This window comes from Talpa occidentalis, unplaced genomic scaffold, assembly GCF_014898055.3.
Source record: "Talpa occidentalis isolate TD23 unplaced genomic scaffold, MPIMG_talOcc4v2.1 talOcc4.3, whole genome shotgun sequence".
Classification (NCBI taxonomy): domain Eukaryota; kingdom Metazoa; phylum Chordata; class Mammalia; order Eulipotyphla; family Talpidae; genus Talpa; species Talpa occidentalis.
This window is the reverse complement of record NW_023603184.1, coordinates 14,349,127-14,374,574: the sequence shown is the minus strand read 5'-3', so window position 1 is coordinate 14,374,574 and position 25,448 is coordinate 14,349,127. Positions and strand designations below refer to the sequence as shown.

Sequence of the window (25,448 nt, the reverse complement as noted above, 5' to 3'; positions counted from 1 at the left end):
CTGGCTACAGTCAGAATCGCAGGAGGGTGAGAGAATTCACCAGAGCCAGAGCCGGGAACAGAACAGGCAGATGGACGAAACACACTGCTGAGGGGAGCAGGGGGCACTGCAGGAAAGGTCTGTTGCTCCATGTGGGACACTTGCCAGTGGCTGGGGATCGAACCTGCGCTGCAGAGGCTGTGGGCAGCTTCGCAGCCCAGCGCTCAACCACTGCGCTACCAGGGAGGCCCCCCCACTTATCATTTAGTTCAATGCCAATCCCAATTCCAACAGCCAACCCCTGAATCCATGGCTGTCTGCTCTTGAGGTGTCAGAACCCGCTCTGCCCACACCATGGCTGATAGGAAATGTCTGGGATTAACCAGAAGCAGAGCTATAAATACCTCTCTTGCCTCTTGGCTAGGAGAATTCTGAAATGTATGTTTTAGATCATTTCTGGAACTTCCCCATAGAATTAAGCTTTAGCTACCTGCTGTGGTAACTGGGAATAATACACTCCTTGTTAGCTCCATTCCTCACACTCCTGACAGTACTTTTTACTTCCCAAGTCAACTCTCAGCCCTCAACTCTCCTGACTCTGCTGCTGAGGGAACCCACAGAGACAGTGGCCATCCCCAAGGTAGAGACTCAGCTTCTCCAGGGCCTTAATCCAGCTCCAGCAAGAATGGGAGTGTCTGTAGCAGGTCCCAACCAGTCCACATATCTGGAATACCATCAGTTTCATTAAAAGAGAGCATTTTCCTAACATTTGTTATGCTAATTTACAAAGCTAGGTAGAGCAAGATACCAGATTACAGAAGTGCACCGGAAGCTGCCTCCTGAGTGTGGTGTCCCAGCTGGAATCTAGCCCACTGCCCCTGGAGTGTGAACTTCTGACGGGTAATTGGCCACATCTAGGGTGTAACTTACCCCAGACACACATGTGTGGACTCACAGTCCAAGAAGAAATGTTTTTATAGGAAATTACAGACATTACCACCCTCTGTCTGCAGATCACTTCCCCAGGCAATCTTGAAAATGCAAACAACCCATCTTCCGGAACACACTTGCCTGAGGGGAACTCTGGGTCCCCCATTCAGCTGGTGAAGTTGTTCCCTTGTCAAAGTGGGTGTTACTTTGATTCCAAAACTCTTTGTGGTCTGTGATAGCCTTGTCAAAAGGTAAATCATGCGCCTTTCTTCTCTATGGGGTTCCTGTGGGCCCCATAATTCACATTTCTCCAAATAACAGAAAGGAAGTGCCTGAGGCTGAAGGCAATGAAATGGGATTTGCCTCAGCGGAAGGGCAAGAAAGAGCCACCTGACGAACCTGGTATTATTAGTAAACTTAAGAAACCTGACACATTCTCTGGGTCCTCAAGGGCCCAGTGAGAGGTCTTCTGCCTGGTTCCCTCTGAGTATTCAGTGTGCTTGGCCCCCAGAAAGTCTGAGTGTAGCAAGTAGGGGTTCCTTTCTGTAAAATAAGTTACAGAGGCTGTCGATCACCTTCTAACATCACCCTTAGAGAAGTCTTATTTATAAGGTTTTGCTATTGAATTGAAATTGAGTGAAATTATTAGATATTTGAATGCTCACATCCTTCTATCTGGTTGTATTAACACTTTCCTCATTTCCTCTGCCATGAAGAACATGAATAACATGCCTGAGTTTCCCAACTAAAATTCACTTTATTTCGCTTACATCATCCTTCTACCTAGAGGTCTTTCTTTGGGGTTCTGTTTTAAAAGATGAGCCAACTCCATGAATATAGGGATTTAGATGTCCAACATTTGAAGATATATCTTTTTTTTTAAAGATTTATTTATTTATGCATACAAGAGCTGGGGTACAGGCCAGAGATGCGGGAGGTGAGAGGATTCACCAGAGACAGAGTGGGGAACAGAACAGGCAGACTGACTGAAATACACTGCTGAGGGTGTTATGGAGCAGCCCCGATATAAAACGGGTTGCCTGGCTGTGGGTCCTCACCCATGCGCTTAAAAGGGACTTATTAATACTCCACTACAGGCACACACAAAAGGTTAATAAAAGGCTTATTTATAAGGGAAAGGGAAATGAGGAAATGTACAACTCAGGGAGAAAATAGGGAAATAAAGTCTTTAATGAGTCCTACCCGATCCGCTGACCTGGAAACCCAAAGGCACTCTGAGAGCTGGCCGAGCGCTGCGAGCTGGTGGAGAGCCAAAAAAGGGACCCCCCCTCCACACACACACACAAAGCCCACGTGTCTGGTTTTATACCAAACCTGGCTGCTTAACCCCACCCTCAGGTTCCAGCAACCTTCCCTTTGGTGGTGATGGGATTTGTCTTTCCCATTGTCCTCATGGCTCTGGTCTGGAGTGGGGGTGGAGTCCACAAAGCCTGTATGGAATTAGCTGTAGGACATCCTTTTCCCCCTAATGAGGGGAGCAGTGGGACAAGACAGGAGAAGTCTGCTTCGCCATGTGGGTAGCTCCCTGGCCAGCCGGTGATCGAACTCGTACTGCAGAGGCTGCAGATTGCTTCATAGTGTGGTGCTTAACCCCTTGCACCACTGGGGAGGCCCCTAAATATATTTCTTTAGTGGATATATTTGAAAAATAGGCCCCAAGAAGAAATACATGTAACCAATAGACATTTTTAAATGTTTAACTTAATTAGTAATTAAAGGAAGGCAAGTCTTAATGGCCACCAGATACCATTTTTACCAGCCAAAGATGGTGATGTGGTGTTGTCTAGTGTTCAGGATGAGTGAAATAGGCACTTGGAAACTGATTGAATGGGTAGGTCCTTTCTGGAGGACAAGAGCAATTCAGACAAGAATCTTTCAGATGGCCCCCAACTTAATCCTAGAAGTTCATTCCGAGGAGATAAAGATAAACATAAAGATGAAAGGGGAAGAATAGTGTTTCTCAGAGTGTCTTTTAAATGGTCCTTTAAGTTGCCTTGGGCACAGGGGCTCACTGGCCATGGCAGCTTGGAAGCTGGTTCATAGGATCAGTGTATATAGTTCTGTAAGAAACTTCCCCCAAAGTATACCATTTTATATTTCCACCAACCAGATGTGGAATTCCAGGTACTCCACATTCTCATTAACACTTTGTAATGTCAGTCCATGCTGGGAAATGACAGTAGTGTTTCATGGTTTTAATTTTTAATTTTCCCATTGAACATTTTATATACTTATTGGCTATTCAGAGATCTTCCTTTGTGAAGTGTCTCATCAGATTATTTTAAAATCTTTTTATTTGACTGCCATCATATCTGTTTTGAACGTCTGTGTATAGCATACATACAAAGGAGTGTAAAATTATGTGGCACTTAAAGAACATTAATACAAAGAACCCATGACCCAAAGAGTGATAACATTACCTTGATCTTACCCTAGAAGTCTTTTCTTATTGTAAATACTCCCTTCTTTCTGTCAGAATTGAATGCATTTCTGAACTTCATATTAAATTATGCCTGTATTTTCTGTATAGATTTTATCCACACGTGTATCAAAAAACAGGATATCACTTGGTTTGGGTTGTTTTAAAACTTTATAGCCTGTGATTTGTTTCTATTCTTCTGTGTTAAGTTTTTATAGTCACCAAAATTCACACAACTAGTCATAGGTTACTCATTTATATTATTCTATAGTATTTCATTGTGTGAATAACTCATTTGCATTTTCAGGGTTCTTTTTGCTATTTGAACAATGCTACTATAAACATTTTTGTAACAGCTTTTAGTAACCATGAACATGAACATGTTATATATAGTTTGGAAAATATTATACTGTAATGTTTTTCAATTGTTAATTATAATAGTGAAAAGTGTATATAATATCCTAAATATGAAAAATGAAGGGTTAGTTAAGTTTATGAGTCATGCATATAATAGAACATTACACACTAAAATTTGTGTTTTATGTATTTATAATGATTATCAATTGTTAGGCTACTGGAAAATTATAAATAATAATTTATAACAGTATAAATATTTAGTGAAAAGAATTTGCTAGATAAATTTACTAGGCATTCATTGGAATTCCATGTAGAAAGATATTAATGTTTATGTTTTTGTTATATTTAAAGTCACTTAAGGATGTAAGTGAAAATCGCAAGATATGATACCATATAGGAGTGTGATAAATGATTTTGTAAGTTTTAATAAATAAAAGATTTGTATGGAGAAAACAAAGAATAGAAACAAATATTCCTAGATGAAAGGAGTAATTTGTGGCAGAAGGATTACGGGTTTTTTTATTGTCTCATTTTTTGTTGCTTTTCGGTATTTTAAAATTTTCGTTGGCAAGTATTTATAATTTATAGTGAGGAAAAGCAACAAAAAACTTATTCTGGAAAATGAACTTTGACTTTCTGAGTACTGCTTTTATCGGAGATGATTTGAATGGCAGACATTTAAGTTCATTTTTTTTCTTTCTCTGGCACTTGCAGGATTTGAAATTAGAAATCTTGTTTGAGGATAACCTAACATGCCCTGAATTAATGTGAAGGCCTATTTTCAAATTAGGCCAGAGTTCCCTGGAGGCTGGAAGACATCACCATTTCAGCGTTTTCTTCTTCAGCCTCAGACTGTTCTTTCCAGATGTTTAATCCTTATCTGCTTCCCCTTGCAGCGATAGCGGGGCTTCTTGAGATGCTAGTGATAGGGACGTACACAAAAATCGATGTCTAAAATACATATGTGGTTCCACTTAGCCACGGAGGCTTCAGCAGTCAGGAGAGCCTGCTGATTGCCAGTGGTCGTCTTATGGATGCAAGAGTCCCTGTAAACCTGACCTCTCTCTTTCTGAAAGATGGTAAAGATGCAGCGAGTGCCAGGACCCAAGGACCCAGCGGAGCTGACCTACTATACCCTGTACAATGGAAAGCCTTTGCTGGGGACCGCAGCTGCCAAGATCCTCAGCACCATTGACTCCCAAAGGATGGCCTTGACTCTGCATCACGTTGTCCTTCTGCAAGCTGACCGTAAGGGAACAATTTTTCCATTCATTATTTTTAATGCCATTCAATGTTTCCTGCAAATCAAAGTGATTCCCTAAACTCAGGTGTATGGCTCTAGAACTAAACATTTCTGTTCTAGAAGTTTCTGAAATCAGCTATTTCCTGTGTTGTGTGAGGTATGTTTTGGATATTAAAATAATAATGATATGGCTTTGCCCTCAAGTACTACCTACTCTTTTTCTTCATTATAGTCTCATGAACAGCTAGAAAAATCATCATAGCTAAGATTACATTTGTCTGCTGTGGAATGGAAGATAATAATTTGGTTCAGTAAGCTTTTATGGAGTCCTACATAAGCTGTGCTCAGTGCTGAAGGACATGTGGAAGTACCCAGGACCTGGTCCCTGCCTTTGAGGAGCAGAGAGGGACTGAATGCAGAAGTAGACTTCGGGAAAGGGCTTCAAGGAGGCAGGACACAAGGTTGACAGAGGGAGAACTTTCTGGAAGGGACATCTGAAAAGAATGAATAGGGACCAGATATTAAAAATAACAACTGCCGCTTTGAGTACCTTCTCAGGAGAGCTACTCTTCTTGTTGCTTTTCATGGTTTTCTCATTCTCTCCTCTCATTGGAGTGACTTTATTCAGCACCAAATTACAGATGAGGAAACAGAGGCTGAGAAGTTAAATAACTGGCTTAGCAGAAGTGGTACTTAGGCTTCCCAGGTATGATTCTGGATTAGTCTGTCTTCAAAGGTGTGGGTTTTTTTTAATATTTTATTTTATATAATTCTTACATCATTCTTCATCTTTGCACAATGTATGCATTTTCATTATGGTTATATTCCCCATACAATTGCACCCCCCTTATTTTGATTCTAGTCTTTCTCTCCCCGCCCTGTTCCCCCCACCCCACATAGTATGTCTCTGGTTTATAGTTGTTTGTTGATTTTGATTTTTACTTTGTATTGATTAGTCTTTTTCCTGGTCTTTTATTTAGGTTTTCTCAATTCCTGCTATGAGTGAGACCATCCGGTATTTTTCTTTTTCTTTCTGACTTATTTCGCTGAGCATGATCCCTTCTAGCTCCATCCATGTTGCTGCAAACTGCATGTGTTTATCTTTTTTGATTGCTGAGTAATATTCCATGGTGTATATGTACCACATCTTCTTGATCCGGTCATCTATTTTTGGGCATTTGGGTTGTTTCCATAGCTTAGCTATTGTAAATAGTGCTGCTGTAAACATAGGGGTGCAGGTGCCCTTTGGAATTAATGTTTCTGTGTCATTTGGGTAAAATAGGAAATGGAATTGCTGGATCATGTGGAAGCTCTATGTTTAGTAGGTCAAGAAATCTCCACACAGCTCTCCAAGGTGGTTGGACCAGTTTGCACTCCCACCAGCAGTGCGGGAGAGTTCCTCAAAGGTGTGTTTTTAACTGAGACTTCTGCAGAGTGAGCAGAGGGTATATATTCCAGAAAGAAGGAGTCACATGAGCCAAAGAATGGAGGTGGAAAAATGCCAGGGGTGCTTGAAAGCAAATTCCTGTTGCCTGGAGCACAGAACCAAGAGCAACTGATGGGATTAGAGAGGATTAGAGAGTTGATTGGGAGACAGGTTTTGGAGGGCAGGTTTGGGAGACAGGTTATGATTGGCTGTGGGAGCTATTGAAGATTTCTGAGCAAGGAGGTAGAATCATTGGAACTACCATTATTTCTGGAGTTGACCATTATTTCTGTCAGTGGTGTCTCTGCCAGGAGAGGAGGCAGGACTAGTGTGGTGGTTCATCCAGGTGTGAGAGACCCAAACAAGGGCTTAAGGCGATGGGATGGGAGGGGAGGGCTGTGGCGCTGGGTCAGACTGAAGAAGCAGTGACATTCCTCTGGCACGGACACGTTCTTGTCTGTGCTTTGGTTCTGTTTTCCTGTATTTCCTGCAGACCCCATTCCCTTCTAAGAACTCTTTCTTCCTATGCAATTCCTGTGGTTACTGTTTTCTTTATTCTAATCCTTTCAGTTGAACCAAAGTGTTCCAAGCTTCCTCACCCATGATCATGAGGGAGTCTCAATCATCTTACATCGAGTTTTTTCCCAAAATTTTCCTAATCCAGCTTACCAAAAACTGAATACCCATGTTCCCACCACCTGGATTCCACAGTTAGCATTTTACTATCTTTTCATTAACACACATCAGTTCATCTGTCTATGCCTTTGCCCATCCGTTATTCCATTTTATTTATTTATTATGTATTTCAAAGTTGCAACCATCAGTAGACTTCAACCCTAAGCTCCTCAGTATATTTATGTTGTTCCTAGGTATAATTTATATGCGGTGAAATGCACTCCTCTTAAGGAAACTACTTGATGAATTTTGACAAAAGTATATTCCTGTGTAACCCCAACCTTTATCTTGATGAAGAGTGTGACCTGTTGCCCAAAACAAGCTAATTCCATCCCTCCCCTTCTAGAGACACTTACTGTAACACAGTGTTCCTACTGACAATTGCTTTGGTTACTCTTTTCTTTACTGTGGCTTTAATCTTTTTGATTAGACTGCGGCATTTCCAGGCTTCCCCAACCAGCCATGGGGGTTGGTGGGCTCCATCCACTGAGTTTAATTTTATTCATTGCTCAGAGAGTAACTTCACAACAATATTTAGGGTCATCTCTCTGTGACCTTTGACCCTGATTCAGATTCCTTCTCTCTTCATTTAACTCATGTACAACACCAGTGGGGAAAATTGATACTGACTTGACCCATCTCCTAAATAATAGCAGAGGCTTACATTTATTGAGCACCTACTTGGGGCCACACACAGAGCACCCATAGACTTGTCTCTCTGATGTCACACAGTGATAACCCCATTTTCCAGGTGAGGAAACTGAGATGAGAGACCTTGAGTCACTGGCCCAAGGCAAGACCTTTCTGATGCAAACCCTCTTAAATATCTCATGACTTGGGATTGGGGAAGAGAGTTATCCTCAGACTTCTCATCCCTCCTGGAACCTCCCCCTGCTCCTTGTCATGTGCTTTCTGCTGGCTCTTCTCACAGCCGTGGTGAAAAGTCCACCCAACAACCTGTGGATCATCGCCGCAGTGCTGGCACCCATCGCTGTGGTCACAGTCATCATCATCATCATCACTGCCGTGCTCTGCCGGAAGAACAAGAACGACTTCAAGCCGGACACCGTGATGAACCTGCCTCAGAGAGCAAAGGTCGGTGCAAGTGGTGGTGGGAGAGCAGGGGTCCAGGCTGCGGGGACTCTGCCTCCCTTTGCCTCTTGGTTTTTAAGTCTTTTTTTTTTTTTTAATATTTATTTATACAAGCACTGGGTATAGTCGGAAGCGCGGGAGGGTGAGAGAATTCACCAGAGCCAGAGCAGAGAGCAGAGCAGGCAGAAGGACCGAAGTACACTGCTGAGGGGAGCAGCGGGTGGCAGGAGAGGTCTGCGCGCCATGTGGGATCCTCACCCTGTGGTTGGGGATGGAACCGGCGCTGCAGAGGCCGCGGGCAGCTTCGCAACCCAGTGCTCAACCATTGCGCCACTGGGGAGGCCCTGCCTCTTGGTTTTTAAAGTACAATAATCTTCAGAAACATCTTCACACACCCTCGTTTTGAATGAGACCATGTATTTGAATTTGGGGGGGGGGGATTCAAAAGTATTCTCTATTACATGAGTTTTTTTTTAAACTATTTTTTACATTTATTTGAATTTTTAAAAAAATATGGTAAAATATACGTAGCGTAAAATTTACCACCATAATTCTTTATATTTTTTAAAAGATTTATGTATTTATGCATATGAGAACTGGGGTACAGGCCAGAGGTGCAGGGGGTGAGAGGATTCACCAGAGACAGAGTAGGGAGCAGAAGAGGTAGATCCACTGAAATACACTGCTGAGGGGAGCAGCAGGCCAGACAGGAGAGGTCTGCTGTGCCATGTGGGCAGCTTCCCGGCCCACTAGGGATTGAACTCATGCTGCAGAGGCTGCGAACCGCTTCACAGTGCTGTGCCTAACCCCTTGTGCTACCAGGGAGGCCCCGCCTTTAAGTTCTTTACACATAGCAACTCATTTTATCCTCACAGCAACTCTTTGAGGAAGGACCATTATTTTTTATAGATGAGGAAACTGAGGCATGGAAAACTAGTAGCTACATAGCTCTGAAAGGGCCTTGGAGGCCATCGAAACCACCTTTTACCCAAAAGTTTTTCTTTCAAGATCGCACAGTAAGCAGAAGAACTGGTGGTTGAACCAGGTCCCCTTGCTCCTCTCTGTGGGGCACTTGAAACACTCAGAATTTTCCTTCTTCCATTGGCCCTGGTGGCTTATCTTCAAAGGCTTCCCTGATGGACAAGATGCAAAGTCCTGGCTGGATGGTCAGCACTGTGCTGGTCTCAGTACAGTGACTGGGAAGCCCCAGCCACATTCCACAGCCCCACATCTGTGCCAGCTACTTCTGACACCAGTGAGGGGAACTGACTGAAGAATTTCTGAACACTGACTTTCTAGTCACGCAGCCCCTGTCATGACATTCCCTGAAGAAAATATGGTGACCTGTAATACCCAGTGTTTAATAATGCCTTATAATTTGCTAGACTCTCCTAGGCTGTCACCTCGATAGCTCATCACAGCAGCCCTATGAGGCAGGTTATATTCAGGGCAGGTTTTACCATCTTTGTTTTACTGATGAGAAACCTAGAGGAAAGAGACTGCAGGACTTGTCTAAACTCAAGTAACTAGCAGCAGAGTGGTGACTGAGCCTTTGGGCTTTTTATATATTACACACCTTCCTGAACCCCAAGATTTGGCATGAAGTACCCTCTTCCAGCTCTGAACTTCCAAGTTTTGTCTCCCTGTATATCAATGGAACAGTGAATTGCCCTTGTACTTGATGGCCTTTGGAATGCGTGTCATGGAGATCGTGATTTCCAGGCATCACACATGTCTGGTTCTTTGTGACTGATTATACCTCACTTCAGCAAAAGAAATCAAATGAATTTTATTGTTTATTAAGGCCATTTACCTGTTGGGAAGCTGCAGTTTGATCGGACACTTTGTCTACCAAAGAGCCAAACCCCAGAGAATGTTGTTCTGTTTCTATTGACACCAAGGCATCCGCTTCCAGACACAGCACAAGGTGTTGGTAATTATCCAAGCAGTGGAAAATGAAACTGTTCCAAGAAAGGATATTTCCTTTCCATTGTAGCTTAGTTACAACCGAAGCCTTTCAGACATAACAGTAATTACCAGAATCTAATTGCATCCGAGCCCAGGAATGCAAACCCTGCCATAGTGAGGTTGTAGGTTGCATCTGTGTGTTACAGATTCAGCCACAATTTTATTAATTTGCCGGGTTGTGCTGGACAGCACAGGATTTCAGCACACCTTCTGAAGGCAGAGACAGATTCATGTGTGTGGGTCATCATAGCCCCTTTCATGTTCCTATCCGGTGCATTGTGCTCTGAGAGCTACCTGGCTGATGTTGAAAATCAAGGAAATTTATGTTCCTCGAGATGATTGAATTCACTTGTGTGTGGTGGTGCTGCTTGTTTTCTCCCTCAACAAGGCTGGGCTACGCACTTTGATTTCCAAAACCCTTTTATCACGGGAACCCAGCAGGGTGGAACTGCCTCCTCTTACTGCAGTCCCTCTGCCGTTGCGACCCAGGGACACTGCAGCGTTTGAGACAAGAGAGGGCTGCCTGCATCACTTCTCTCCACTTGTGTGTGTGAGCAGAATTCATTTAATGCTGATGGACAGGCGGGTGGAAAGAGTTACCCTTCGCCACCAATCCATAGACCAGGAGGATGGGTCTCCTCATGTCCAGTGACATCACAGCATGTTTAGAATGCAGGCTGCAGTGCCAGAGGACATTCCTGGAGATCCTTGCTGAGACTCAGTAATACACTTAACATGCTAACAGGAGGTGAGTGTGGCTTTCCTGGGAGCTGCGACCAGGGCATTCAGAGACAAGGTACCACTAGTATAACCCTATTCCCATTGTCAACTGAGCTTCCATGGGTAGAATGGTGAGAAAATGGTCACCCCAAGAAGGCCAGGCTTCATGCCTTTGTCACTTCCTTTCTTCCCAGTTCTCTTCCCTTTACTATTTGTCATTGGATTCACAGCCTCTTTTCAGTTTTCCCCTTTGTATAATTGCTTATTTTTTTTTAAATGGAAGGAGTTAAAGAGAATCCCTTCATATAATTGAAGAGAACATGTCTTCCTGGAATAGGCAATCCTACGAGAGAGTAGTTAGGGCCAGAACCAGACGTAGGTTGGAGCTTGGAGGGCCTGTAATGGTTAGCACAGCCTTCTGCTCTGGACCGGTCAGTCACCCCCTAAAGATGCCTGACTGTTTCTGCTGTTTCCTGTACTCTCTGTATGACCTGTAATTGTGCCTCAGTTTTCCCATCTGCGAAATGGGGATGATGACAGTGTTTGGTTGTTGTGAGGATGAAGTGAGTTATGCAATTTACTTTAAGCTATGCCTGGTACAAATTGGATTTTCTTATTACACAGCCTTTCTTCTAAAAAGATCTGAGTAATGGGTCTACTTTGGCAAATTATTTTGATTGAGCAGTTTTAGAAAACTTATTGAAGTAACTATAAATACCTCATGATGTTGTTTTAATGGTGTCAGTAGTAGGTGTTTAAGTGGACAATTAATTAATCTCAGGTGATTTTCAAGTTGAAGATTGAAAGATTACTACTCTGTGTGTAGAAGTGAAAGGAGGAACTAGTCTTGTCTTTTATATCTTAGCTGTGTGATCTAGGGCAAGTCACCAAACTACTCTGAGCCTTTATTCTCTTACCTATTAAAGTGAAGACGGAGATGTTTGCTCTGCTTACCTCATGGGACTATAGAGCAAATGCTGTGTCAGTGTCTTGCAGGCTCTAAGTAGTAAACATATGCAGGATTGTCATTATTAATAACAGTGACCACCTTTTAAATTTATCACTCCTTAATCTCTCTCTTAATCTGCCTACTCATCTTCAACTGAGTCTCCTGCAGTATCCAACAGATACAATTTCAACTCATTGTGACAGTGAGGGGCCAAATCCAGAGAGTGGGGGCTAGGGGAGGAAGGTAAGGGGAAGAGGGCTAAGGCAGCTCATTCTCCTTGCTAGGTTCTTGAGGAGTCATAGCTGCCATTGGGAACTTCCAGTTCCTCACAGGTAGGCCAGCATCTCACCACGGGAGCCAGGCAAGTACAGAAGGAGATACCAACCAAGTTGGAGGCTGTGGAGGCAAGGAGAGGCTGTGGGAAGAATCACTAATCAGGGTTTAGTGTTCTGGTTCTGGGTCACACAGTACTGGGTTCAAATCCTGGCTCTACTGCACACCAGCTATGTGAGCCAGGGTAAGTTGCTTAACCTCTAAACCTCAGTTTTTTCATCTTTAAAATGGGAGAAATCATATTAATACTACCTTCTTGAACTGCAGAGAGGATGAAATGACATAATTTATGTAATGTGTTCAGGACTATACTGGTAATATCAAATAAAGCTGAAAATGTGAACTCCTTAAGGGTAGGGGGCCAATTATTATTTGTCTCCTTAGCTCCAGTACCAACTGAAGTCTCTGGCACAAAACAATGTGCAATAATAGTATTTGGAAGAAAATTGAATCACATAATGGACATATGGAGTACAGTAGAAAAGGGGCCAGCAGAAAAGGAGGCTAGGGAGGTGGGTTCGGCAGGAATATGAAGGACTTTAAATGTTTCGCTAAAGAATTTGGTTACCATGAGGCATTTTTAACGATGGTGTGGCATGACCTGATGTGTTTTTAAGGGAGATAAGCTTGTCCAGGATGGACCTGGGAAGGAACAGAATGGTGCTGCTTTGGACTATAAAACAGAATAGAGACACTCCTAAGAATTGTTTAAACACGCTTCTTGGTTGTTTTTTTTTTTATTACCCCACAAGTAATTGCTGTCCATTGGCTTATGTTCACAGCTGGCCTATTGAGACTTCAGACTTCATGCCATAAAAGTCTTGCTAATTTCCTAGTAATGAATTATAGGAGAGCCAGCCTGCCTAAGGGAGAGGCTTGGATTAAAGAGTGATTCCCTAAATTCTGTTTCATCATTAAGGATTGTCCTGCCTCACACTGGGTAGCAGTTTTCTCTGTGTTCAGGCCTGATCCCCTTTCTCACTCCATGGTGGTGGAGGTAAAGCAGATACCATTATCTCCATTTCTTATTTGAGAAAACTGAAGTTCTAAGTCCAAAGGACATGGCAAAGTCACACACCTCTTAGTACACAAAAAGCTACTTGAAAGTAGGGATGACAGGATATTCCTAGGCAGGAGATGGCACAGGACATTTCTAATGCATCAAGAAGTGTTTCGAATTAGCCATAACCAGTGAATTAAAGTTAGTGGTCTAAAACCCTTGAAAGAAGTTTGTTCTCACAAACATATTAGCTTGTTTACACTATTTACTTTTCTGAATAAGTTTTCTCTATAAAGATTCTGTGGCTTGGTGAAATTAACATGGTTACTGATTTTGTAGAGAGAAATTATGGTAGAGAGTTGAGTTAACTCTTGTCTTCACAAAGCGAAGTGTGGTCCCACCCCATGCACCGTCCCTCCTGCCTTCTCTCATAGTTGCCTCTAGAGTCTCACTTTGCCAGTGAGCAAATCTTTTCTCTCTTTACAGCCTGTGCAAGGCTTCGACTATGCCAAGCAGCACCTGGGCCAGCAAGGGGCGGATGAGGAGGTCATCCCTGTGACTCAGGAAACAGTGGTGCTCCCTCTCCCTACTCGAGATGCCCCTACTTCGCAGGAAAGGGACGTCGCTCATGATGGAAGCACCATCAAGACAGCCAAGTCTACAGAAACCCGAAAGAGGTAGGCACGGGCCCACTTCTGCCTCTCTGTGTCAGCGAGAGAAATAATTGATGTTGTGAGCAGCTGAAGTCCTCAAATTAATTCCACTGTTCTCTTTAATAATTCCCCTTCATGTTTGTTTTGAAGAGGAGACTGAGGTATCTCATCCATAGGAATCGCACTACCTGCTTCTTGTAAACCAGGTTTTATAGTACAGGTCAACCCAAAGAGCAGATATTCAGCTCTGCTATTTGTTGTAAGTTTGACACTGATGTCGCACTTGAATTTTTAAATTTATCTTAAAAGTAGTGCCTTTAATTAAGTATAGTTGTGTTTTATCTGGCAATTTCTCTAGAAACTTATGATTTTAGTTCACAAACCATTTTTGAGCACTTTGATGGGCTTTGGTGGCACCGCAGAAAAGCTTAAGATGGGTGTCTGACCCCAAGGGTCTCATGATGGAGAGACAGAGAGGTAAATAGTTGGAATATCAATATGATATGTGGGCGCTCATGGGGGATCATGGACAAAGTACTGTGGGAAAGAGAGAGGGAGGACCTGCCTTCTGAGGAGGGAACATGTCATGGAGGAAGGCAAGTGTTAGCTGGGCCTTGCAGGGCGAGTGGGATGTCAGTAGTGGGAAGAGATAAAGGTGTGCAGTCTGAAAGAGCTGAGGGCCTCTGTTGCTGGCCTTTCCTTCATGGTGGTTGGGATGCAGTGAAGGGTACAGATGGTAGATTAAAACGTAAAGGGTCTTAATGGCCAGGCTGGGGAATTTGACCTTTATTCTCCAGGCAGTGGGAAACCATGGAAAGTTCTTCAGGAGGCAGTGATGTCCAGTCTGCATTTAGAAAGACTGCTCTGGTGGCAATATGGATGATAGATGAGAGCAGTTACGCTAGAGACCAGACACAAGTTTTAGGGACTTTGCAATAGGCTTCTTTTTTTTTTTTTTTAAATTTTTTTTTTTCTTAATAGAGGCATGTTTTATTTATTTATTTGTTTGTTTGTTTGCTTGTTTATACATGCACTGGGTACAGTCAGAAGTGTGGGAGGGTGAGAGAATTCACCAGAGCGGGGAGCAGAGTAGGCAGAAGGACCGAAGTACACTGCTGAGGGGAGCAGAGGGAGGCAGGAGAGGTCTGCGCGCCATGTGGGACCCTCCTCTGGTGGCCGGGGAGCAGCCGGGGATCGAACCGGCGCTGCAGAGGCCGCGGGCAGCTTCGCAACCCAGCGCTCAACTGCTGCACCACCGGGGAGGCCCCTGCAATAGGCTTCTAATGAGGTAGTAACCACGTGGAAACCCTGTTGGCTGGCCAAACCAACTCCCATTAGCAACCCCCTTCTTCTGCCCTTGAGATCACAGTGGAGACAGGAAAAGCTACATTCTCCCTGCTTCCTTCCTTCCCTTCACCTCATACATGTTACAGAGTATTTACTTTTGACCAGGTACTGGTGCTATAGACAAAGTCCCTCTTCTCACAGGGCTTGCAGTATTATGGGAAGAGATAGACATTAAACAAATAGAGAAATGGCTGTGTCATAGGTTAGGTGGTGATGATATAAAGAAGAAAACCAAAGCATGGTAAGGGGATAGAGAGGTAGAGGGGGATATGATGCTAGTTTAGATAAGAAGTCAGAGAAGGCCCCTCTGATAAAGACACATTTAAGAAAGACCTGATTGAAATGGCACATGAGCCTTGAGGCTATCTGGGGGGGAAAATGTTCCAAGCAGACAGAACAGTATGTGTAAATCCCGGAGGAGGGAACTTCTTAATATGCTGACAGAAGAGCAAGGAGGCTAGCGTGAACTTAGAGACGGTGGTAGCGGGTGCATCTGAGAATTTGCCTGAAGTTGTTCATTCAGGCTCAGTAGACCAAAGTCAGAACTTGGAATTTGATTATGAATAGAAATCAGAAGTCGTTGGAGGCTTTTGTGAATAACAGTGACGTGATGCGACTTGGTGATTTAAAGTCTCCCTCTGGCTACTGTGTGGAAAATAGATCATAGAGAAGTAGAGTAGAAGTAGGGAGACCTGTTAGGAGGCTGTTGTGGTTGTCCCAGTAAGAGACAGGGGGGTAGACATGGTGATGTGGGAACAACTACATTGGAGAGAGATTTTGAAGATAAAGCTGACAAGATTTGTTGATAGATTGTTGTGAGATCTGGGAAGAACGATGAGAAGAGTTAGTAGGGGACATCATGAGTTTGGACATGGGCTTATTAGGTATGAGATGTCCACCAAACATGCAAATGGAAAATTTGAGACCTCAGTTATCCATATGAGTCAGGAGCTCAGAAAAGAGGCTCAGGGCAGAAACATAAATCTAGAAGTTGTCAGTCATTAGTTACGTAAAGCTATGAGAGTGGATGGGATCACCTATGAGAGTATTGACAGAGACGAGCACCAAAACTGACCACTGGGGCACTGTAATGATTAGAGATCCAGAAATGAAGACAAATCAGTGAGGCAACTGAAAAGTATCAGGAAGAAAGGCCTGAAGAGAACAAAGCAAAAGTGGAATCCAAGAAGCCAAGGAAGGATTGTCTGTATCAAAAATACACTAAATGCTGTATTAGAGTCAACAAGAATGTGTGTTTTTCCTCAGGTGCTTTGGGTACCACAGAAAGAGGTGCAGAGGAGCAGAAGGTTGGATTACAGGGCATGTGGTTGAGGGCATGTAGATTAGTTATCTATTGTTCCATAACAAACCAATCTTAGCATAAGCAACCATTTATTTAGCTCATGATTTTTTGCGGGTCAGCAGTTTGGGCTGAGTTCAGCTGGGTGTTTCTTCTGATCTGAGTTAAGGGTGACTGACGTCAGCTGTACTGGCTTGTTGATGACAGTCTTGTCTGGGGTGGCCAGACGTGGGACTCTTAGCACCTGGTCTCATCTTCCGGCAGCCTAGTCCTGGCTTTTTTACAAGATGGTCACAGAGTTCCTGGGGCAGGAAGAAAACAAACCCCAAAGTGTAAGTGCATCTCAAGTTGCTGCTTGTGTCACACTTGCTAATCTGTTTGGCAAAGCAAGACAATGGTCAAGTCTAGCATCACCATGGGCGCGGAAAACCCCAAAACTTGGTTACAAGAAGGTGACTACTGGTTACAAGAAGGTGACTATTACAACAGTTTACCCCAGCATGGAGAGATGAAACATACAGAGAAGCCATTGAGGATTTATTTGAATTGGCTGGCAAGTAGAACTACCTATGAAATTACTTTCACTATGTTTGCCAAATACAATAAAAGCATGTTAACTTATCACCTATGTAGAGGACACTGAAAAGAAATAGATAGAATTACTAATATTAGGATATTAACATAACACTGCTAGAAGGAATAATAATAGTTCTTTTCCACCCATCTAGTGGAGTGGTTTAAATTGTATAAACATTTCTTAAAATTTTTCTTTGAACAAGCAATTTTTTAATTGGCAAGGAGTCTACTCTTGGTTATCAAATTCAATTATCCTCACTTTTTTATTAAGCTTTATGAAAAAATATAGAAATACAGAACAAATAAAGAAAACAATTCCTATATTGCTAAATGATTTCTACATTTGATGCATAGTTTTTACCCTAAAAATATAATTTAGTCGAAGGCAGCCTGTGTCATTACCTCGCCTCCATTTGAGTTAATCTAACTGTGGGAATCTCTGATCATTTGGGAAGATTTTTAAGACACCAGACCCAAGAGCAAACGCAGCACACCTCTGTTTCTGGCTTCCCCATCTTGCCCCTGGTATGAATGGGTGAGGATGGAGAATCAATCTCAGAGGTGCCTTGAGACTCTTGGAGAGTGAGGGTGATGTCTCTGTGTCAGTATACCTGGCACAATGCTGGCACATAGTAGGTACACATAAAATTTTTCCTGGATGAAGGTATAGCTCACATTGGTAGTTTCACATGTAAGCAGTTGCCAATTAGCACAGTTAAATAACGTGTTTGTGTGTGTGTAAGTATGTGTGAGAGAATGGAGAACTCGGTGGTAGAGTGACTTAATCTTTAATAGTCAAACGATCTTCTCTAAAGAGAATAATCAAAGAGAACTATGTTTATGCATATCCCTGAAGATGCCATGTGAATCTATCACACTACCCAAAGTGCTTTGTTTTTTAAAAAGAGAGCAAGGTATACAAACCTCATTGCCACTGTTTTTGTAGCCATGGGATGAGGGTGGAGGCATGGGGGTGGGTGTTAATAAAGAAGCGATGGGAGTTGAGGTCTTTGCTCACTAAACTTCTCTGCAGAGCCGAGCACTGGTAAATGCAATTCAGAACAACCCGCTGCTTCCCATATAGCGTGCAGCTTCTCTTTGCCTTCCTTGTATCATTTCTTCTTTGTAGATAAAAACCAGAATGAAAGCCTACCGCCATATGCTGCACATAAAATAACCTTGAGAGAGGCTGCTCTAGTCAAAACTTACCATCTCCTTGTTGTTATGGTTACCTCCAGCAGGTCGCCCAGTGAGAACGGCTCTGTCATCAGCAACGAATCAGGGAAGCCCAGCTCGGGGAAGCACTCGCCCCAGAATGTAATGGCACAGCAGAAAGTGACAAAGGAGGAGGCTCGAAAGAGAAATGGTGAGAGTCTGCCCTGCCCAGGACCACCTTGAGCCCACCCCTGCACACTTGCACACACACCCACATGCCAGTGAGCGTTCATCCTCAGTGCCTCTGTCTGCTGTGCCCTACAAAGACCAGGAATCTTCCACCTGCCTCTTGGGAGTATCACCTTACCACTTTCTTCTCTGAATTACTCCTCTCTCCTCCTTCTGCCCCCTGTTGTTAGGGAATTGTGCAATGCCTTTGAAAAACCCTCTGCAGAATGGTCTAATGTTTGCTCAAAGATTTTTCTAATTGCTGGGTGAATCAAGGTGATTTCTGTCCCCTAGCAGGGCTCTGAAATGCTGCTTGTCTTGGAGATTCCCTTCGTTTCCTTGTCCTGACCCTCCCCTGACAAATTTCAGGGGTTTAGTCTATGCCAGCAAGTCCAGATATTGCAAATCCACCTCTCCCAAGAAAAATAACACAGTAATAAGTCTGTCATCATAAAAATCAGCTTATGCTTCCGCCTTTATTCTCCAGGGAAACACAACTGTTTAGTTTCTCACATGGCTCTTTTTCGTCCCTGTAACACTTGGGGGGTTGGGGTTTATTTTAAGCCATCAGAGCTACCACACTGTGCTATGGCCCGGGGTACAGAGGGCATCTGCTGGACACCATCACACAGCCTCCTGATCCCTCCTTTGTTCTGACCCTCATCTCCACTCCCTCCTTCCATGGTGTGATGCTGGCTTGCTGGAGCCCAGGATTAAGTACCCAATGCTGTCTCTCAAATCAGGAAAATTCATTGTGGGTTTCAGAGGGTTATAGACACACCCAGTGAAAAATCAGAATTTGATAAAGTACCACTCAGGGCCTCTCCCTTGAAGCTAGTACCAGAATATTCTTTAGTTTTCAAGTGGCACTTCCTTATTTCATTTTTCTTTTTACATTTTATTTTTTAAAAGATTTATTTACTTACGCATATAAGAACTGGGGTGTAGGCCAGGGGTGCAGGGGGTGAGAGGATTCACCAGAGACAGAGTGGGGAGCAGAACAGGTGAATCTACTGAAATATACTGCTGAGGGTGTTACAGGGCAGGGAGAAGGGCACCTCAGAACCCCCAAACCTGCCTGCTCTAATAGGCTCTGCCATCTACCGCATCAACACAAAACACATAAGACCTTCAATGGAAAGGAACTTTAATACAATTAGTGTGCAACAAAGAAAATACAAAGAATATAGTTTTAAAATCAAGCACCCGAAGTTACCCACCCCCTCATTGATAAAAGTCCAGTCAAACAGGAATGACCCAGAGCAAGCCTGAAATCCTGCCACAACTCCAAAGCACCTTCCAACAGGGACCCATAGAAAAGGGTCAGAAACTGTCAGACAAGTCTGGGAAGAAAAGAGCAAAATCAAAATAAAAATAAAAGCTGCCATGGTTAACCTCCCCACGGGTCTTTCACCCACGTCTGTTTCAACCAATCCAGGGCCAAGAAGCAAGCGCAGCTTCTTCGCATGTCTCTCTGCTCCGTGTGCCTCCTCCTAGTCTCCTTCTTGCTCTCCCTCCTGCTTCCTTCCTTCCTCAGTCTCCTCTGCAGCTTCTTCCCCCCCTGCTCAGCTCCACCCTCCTTTGGGTGGGGCAGGGAACCTGGAACCTCCCCTTTTCCTGGGGACCACCCTGTTACAAGGGAAAGTTCTGCTGTGCCAGTGGCTCGTGATATCTGGTGATAACTTGATAGCGCTGAGACTTTAACCCCTGGGCCACCAGGGAGGCCGTTATTTACATTTTGAAAGGACAGGTTCATTAGGAAAAAGAGAAAAAGGCACCTGCATAGTCACAAGTGGGCAGGAAAGCTGCCTTATTTAGTTTTTCTGACCCAAAAAGGAAAGGAAAAAAAGACATACTCTTTGTCTTCTGCAGGGAAAATGTGGTGCCTGTTCCCGTTTCCAAGCATTATATAATGCACTTGTTTGTCATACCGATTTGACTCTTGACTATTTTCCTTCTCCTGATTTCCCCATGCCCGTGAACAGAAATTGTGCTTTCCTCCCCAGAATCCAGGTTGACATGTGGATTTTCCTGGCGTATCTGCCCTTCCTGGTACTTCCCCAGAAATCCTGCCTGTCAGCTCTCTGCCAAGCAAACACAAAAGCCAGAGGACACTGACTTGTAAAGGGTGACCCAAACTTAACAAGTTTCTTTTCTTTCTGCCCAGAGTGCGTGCTGAGACAGTGGAGCGCGCACGCTAAGGCACCCTCCAAGTTCAGAGCCTGTCCTCAGCTTCCCTGCTGCTTTCTTTCTCTTCCATTGTCTGCGACCATCAGCTACTCCTTTGCTTGGTGAAGATCTATGAGCAGGCTTCCTTACCCCTGCCTGGCCTGGTTCCACCGGCCAGGGAGTCCCATTTTATTTCTGTCTTCTCAATAAATTTTCTTTCTCTAGACAGAAAAGAAAAAGAAAAGAAAATCTATACACATGTGAGATTATCTCTTTTCTAGGAAAAAGAAAATCTCTTCCCATAACCTCACATCACTTCCTATCACCTTATCCTTCAGTTGTTTTAACTAAGTCATGCTCCCCTCCTCCTGCTGCCTTTATATACTTCCTGGAAATATGCAAAGTCAAGTCAAAGTCTGCCATCCCCTGAGGCCCATGTCCTTGACTAACTCAGTCCCTGGCTTTCTTAGACCTTTTTCGTAGGCATATAAAAGATACACATGTATCTTTTGTCTTTTGTTGTAATGCTTTGCTTTGTTTTATAAAACAAGATCAATGTATGTATTGTCCTACACCCTTTTTCTTGCTCAAAAATGCAATATATACAGACCCCTCTATCAGTAAGTACACATTTATAAGATGTCTTACCCACCCCCCACATTTAATCCATAGAAAAGGAGGGAGTGAGCAGTCCCAGACCCCTTACTTCCCTACCCCTGCTGATGAGACTTTGAGCTGCTCTAAAAATTCCTGCTGACCTTCCCAGTCTTGTTTTTCCAACTTCCCTGCCTGCCTTCTTATTATGCTTAGGTCATTTTGAGTATTTAAATATCAGGTTGAGGAATAACAACAGCTGGGTGCATGAATAAAATGCAATTACTGTACCAAGTTGAGGTTTTTATTTGTTTGTTTTATTAAAAAGCCATCTTTCCTCTGGATTTCGCAGAGCTCTGTTGCATTTTATTTTTGCCCTAAGTAAACCCAGTGAATTTTCAGGGTTGATCATTTCTGTTTCACAATGGGTTCCATTCAGTGAGGTTTCCATGTGAAATTTTCAAATAGAAACAATAGAACCAACTTGTTTAATGTAAAATTCAACAGGCATGGAAGCACATAAGTCTAGAATGGCTCTTCAGTGAAACCTGCACTTGGCCTTTTTCTCAAGGGGCTCCAGTTTATCATAACACTAAGTTAGAGTTCATCAGAAAATTCAGTAGTGTATTTTAATGGATGGGAAGATGAGCTAAGGAAGGAAAGAAGGAAGAAAATAACATTGACTGCAATTATGGCAAAACCAGAAAGGTTTCATCACATTGTCTTCTTGAGAAAGTGTTACAGGGCAGGGAGAGGGGCACCCCAGACCCCCCAAACCTGCCTGCTCTAAATAGGTGCTGTCATCCGCCGCATCAACACAAAACATATGAGACTTTAATGAAAAGGAACTTTAATACAATTAGTGAACAATACGGGAAAGGCAAAGAATATAGTTTCTAAATCAAGCACCCAAAGTTACCCGTCCCCTCATAGGGAAAAGTCCACCCAAACAGGATTGGCCCAGAGCAAGGCCCAAAAGCCTGCCACATGTCTAAAGCACCTCTTGGTGGGGACCCACAGAAAAGGATCAGAAACAACCAGACAAGTCTGGGAGGAAAAAATCAAAATCAAGACAAAAACCGCCATTGTCACCTCTCCACGATTCTCTCACCCACTTCTGTTTCAACCAGTCCAGGACCAAGAAGCAAGTGCAGTTTCTTCACGTGTCTCTCTGCTCCATGTGCCTCCTCCAGGTCCTCCTTCTGGCTCTCCATCCTGCTTCTTTCCTTCCTCAGTCTCTTCTGCAGCTGCTGCTTCTCCCTGCTCAGCTCCACCCTCCTTTGGGTGGGGCAGGAAACCTGAAACCTCCCCCTTTCCTGGGGACCACCCTGTTACAATAGCACCGTAGAGTATGCATATGACCTCTGGAGTTATTCTCTTGGAATGAAATATTCAGATACTGGCTCGTGGCTTGGTTTCCATGCTAGAGGCTAGGGTTACTAAAGTTAATTAATAGATGTTAATGTACCAGGCTGTCATTCTAAAATTATTCTGATTTCCCACCAGGTTAGTTGCATCTGTTGTTTCTCATTTTCCACTATGGTGAAAAGAAATTTAAAAGGAAAAGACACTATCTGGATAAGCAGTGTGACTGGCTGGCGACCTTGTGGCTCAGCGGCCTCATTAGTTACCATAGCAGCAAGGTGATCATACAGTGTGCTTCAGGAGAAGTTTAAATTTAAGTGGGAAAGTTAGATGTGAGAGCTAGAATTTGAAAGCAAAACAATTTGGTATTTCCTAACCAAATATAGACACTTAAACTTCTGAATAAAACCAGTGCCACCTTAGAAAGCGTGTTTTCCGGGAAAGAGTTGAACATGAGTTCAAGATGAGAACATAACACATGTATTCGCATCTTTATTCAATTAGGAGCAAAAGCTTCCATAAACCCTTAAGCATGCAGCTTCCTTTAAGCCACTAAGAGATTTCACAGCCAGGATCCAGAGTGGAATCAGACCTTGCTTCCTAGCAGTCGTGGGGCAGTTGGGGCCAGAGGAGAAGAATTAGAGAATTTAAAGGATGGATTACTACATTCTTAGCAGAGGCCCTTGAGGAAAGAGGCCTTTGTCTGAGATACCAGCTCAAAAACAGTTTGAGTTTTCATTCTTTCTTTCCCAATGAGGTGAAGACTTGCTTATTACTTGATAAGCCACAGCAGAGAACAGTGATTCTAGTTGTAGATTATTTCTCTTTGTGCTTTAATGACAATTGCAGAAAGAGCATTTGCTGTCTCAGATGGGAGTGTTCTCTCCATTCATTCAAACATGAAGAAATGAAATCTCCCATTCCAGCCTGATTTATAGAAATTAAAACCAACTATGCAAATACAAGGCTGTTAGATCTGAGCAGATTGTTCAGTGGCATTGCCTGTGATGTTGTGACGGATACCAGGACACTTCCTCAGTGAAAGCATGGCCCTGTTCTATAGCATTTCTCCCAGGCTTTTTTCTGTAGGGACTAATTATACATTTAAAATTCCCATGAACCTGCTGTACTCACACAACATTTTAACGTATTAATATTTAATGTATTGCCTATTAATGGTTTTTTCCAGTCTTTTTTATTTTTTTATATTTTTTAAAATATATGCTCTTTTTTTTTTTATTAAACATTTATTTATTTATTTATACATGCACTGGGTACAGTCAGAAGCGCGGGAGGGTGAGAGAATTCACCAGAGCCAGAGCGGGGAGCAGAGCAGGCAGACGGACCGAAGTACACTGCTGAGGGGAGCAGCGGGCGGCAGGAGAGGTCTGCGTGCCTCCACAGTCTTTTTTAAACGGGGACAACTAATTAATTTTCCCCCTAACAAACCTAGAGGACTTATTGTGCAAATATCAATATAACATTTTTGAGACTGAGGATGAAAAAGAACTGTAGCCCACACTCTTTCCAGGGTGTCCTTTCTTGTCTTATAGTTTTGCTCCCCCACCCTCCCTGGCCCTTCCTGTAGGATAGGAGGTGAGGGTGTCACAACCCAGATGCTGTGATAATACTAAGTGCCATCTCTTCACCCTCTGGAGCTACTTAGTGATAGCATGACACATTTACCTGTCCTGCAGATACTCAAGCATCTCCTTTCCCAGGTCAGGAAATTTTAATCCTTTCTTTGTTCACTCATTTATTTGACAGATCCTTACTGAAAGCTAATTGCATGAAACATTTAAAAGGAATAGGCACCAGGCTTTTAAAAGAAAGGCAGGAATGGAATTTATATTTTAGTGGCGGGGGTGGGAGCAGATTGAATGAAAACAGTTGACCCTTGAACGATAAGGTCTGGACTACAGGTGTTCTTTTATAGACAGAATTTCTTCTAACCAGATGATGTAAACTGAAGGTATGGGTAAGTATAGTAAATGCATTCAAGGGTCTACTGTACAACAAATTGATAGTGTTCAGTGCTATGAAGGAAATAAAACAGGTGAGTTGTTTTAGGTAGGTGGGTAAGGGAAGCATTTTTTGAGCTGCAACTTGAAAAATAAGAAGGAACTAGGCCTGTACAGCTCTGGGAAAAGAGTATCCTGAGTAGAAGGAACCTCTAATGCAGAATCCCTGAGGTGGGACTAGTGTGATGTGATCAAGAAGGTCAGTGTATCTTGAGCAGAGTGGGTGATGGGAGAGAGAGGAAGTGGACTCAGCAAGGCAGTCAGCTCATACCAAAGGATCTTGTTGGCCCTGGTCAATACTGGGTTTTCTTCTGGGAGAGAGGACTACTGTGGTCTGGTTACCTTTTGAAAAGACAATCCATCCTGGCTGCTGGTAGTGTATATATTTTAGGAGTAAGGGCAGAAGAATAGAAGCTTGGAGAAGGGACATTGTTGAGGAGGTGTGTTAGTTATGGTTGCACAACAAATCACCCCAAACCTAGCACCAAAATTGGCAATCTTTATTTATTATCTCACATAAAGTCTGGGTCAGGAATTCAGGCATGAGCTAGCGGGGTGGTCCTGCTCACAGTATCTTATGAGGTTGCAGTTAAGATGTTGGCCTGGGCTATAGTGATCTAAAGGCTCAACTGGGCCTCCTGTACCACTTACAAGATGACTCACTCACATAGCTGGACAGGAGTCTCACTTTCTTGCCATATGGGCGTTTCCATGGGCCTGCTTGAGTGTCCTTGTAACATGGCGGCTGGCTTTCCCCAGAGTAAATGGTCCAGGAAAGAGCAAAGTGAAAACCACAATTTTTTTTTTATGACTTAGTCTTGAAAGTCAGTGTCATTTCTGCAATTTCTTATTGGTTAACCAGGACGTCCTATTCTCTGTCATCATGACTGTGCATGTCGGGAGGGGGGGATTATTGGGTGCCGTCTTG

The 25,448-nt window shown here is 43.3% G+C and overlaps 1 protein-coding gene across 2 annotated transcripts in view; it reads left to right on the top strand.

The window, feature by feature from the left end:
* Positions 1-25,448, top strand: part of KIAA1549L (KIAA1549 like) — a 241,513-nt gene that overhangs the window by 169,460 nt on the left and 46,605 nt on the right. For both annotated transcript variants that reach the window (XM_054699279.1, XM_054699278.1), the window contains exons 10-13: positions 4,783-4,954; positions 7,982-8,145; positions 13,599-13,789; positions 18,227-18,354. In XM_054699279.1, coding sequence (XP_054555254.1) covers positions 4,783-4,954; positions 7,982-8,145; positions 13,599-13,789; positions 18,227-18,354 — 655 coding nt within the window. The remainder of the gene's footprint in view (positions 1-4,782; positions 4,955-7,981; positions 8,146-13,598; positions 13,790-18,226; positions 18,355-25,448) is intronic.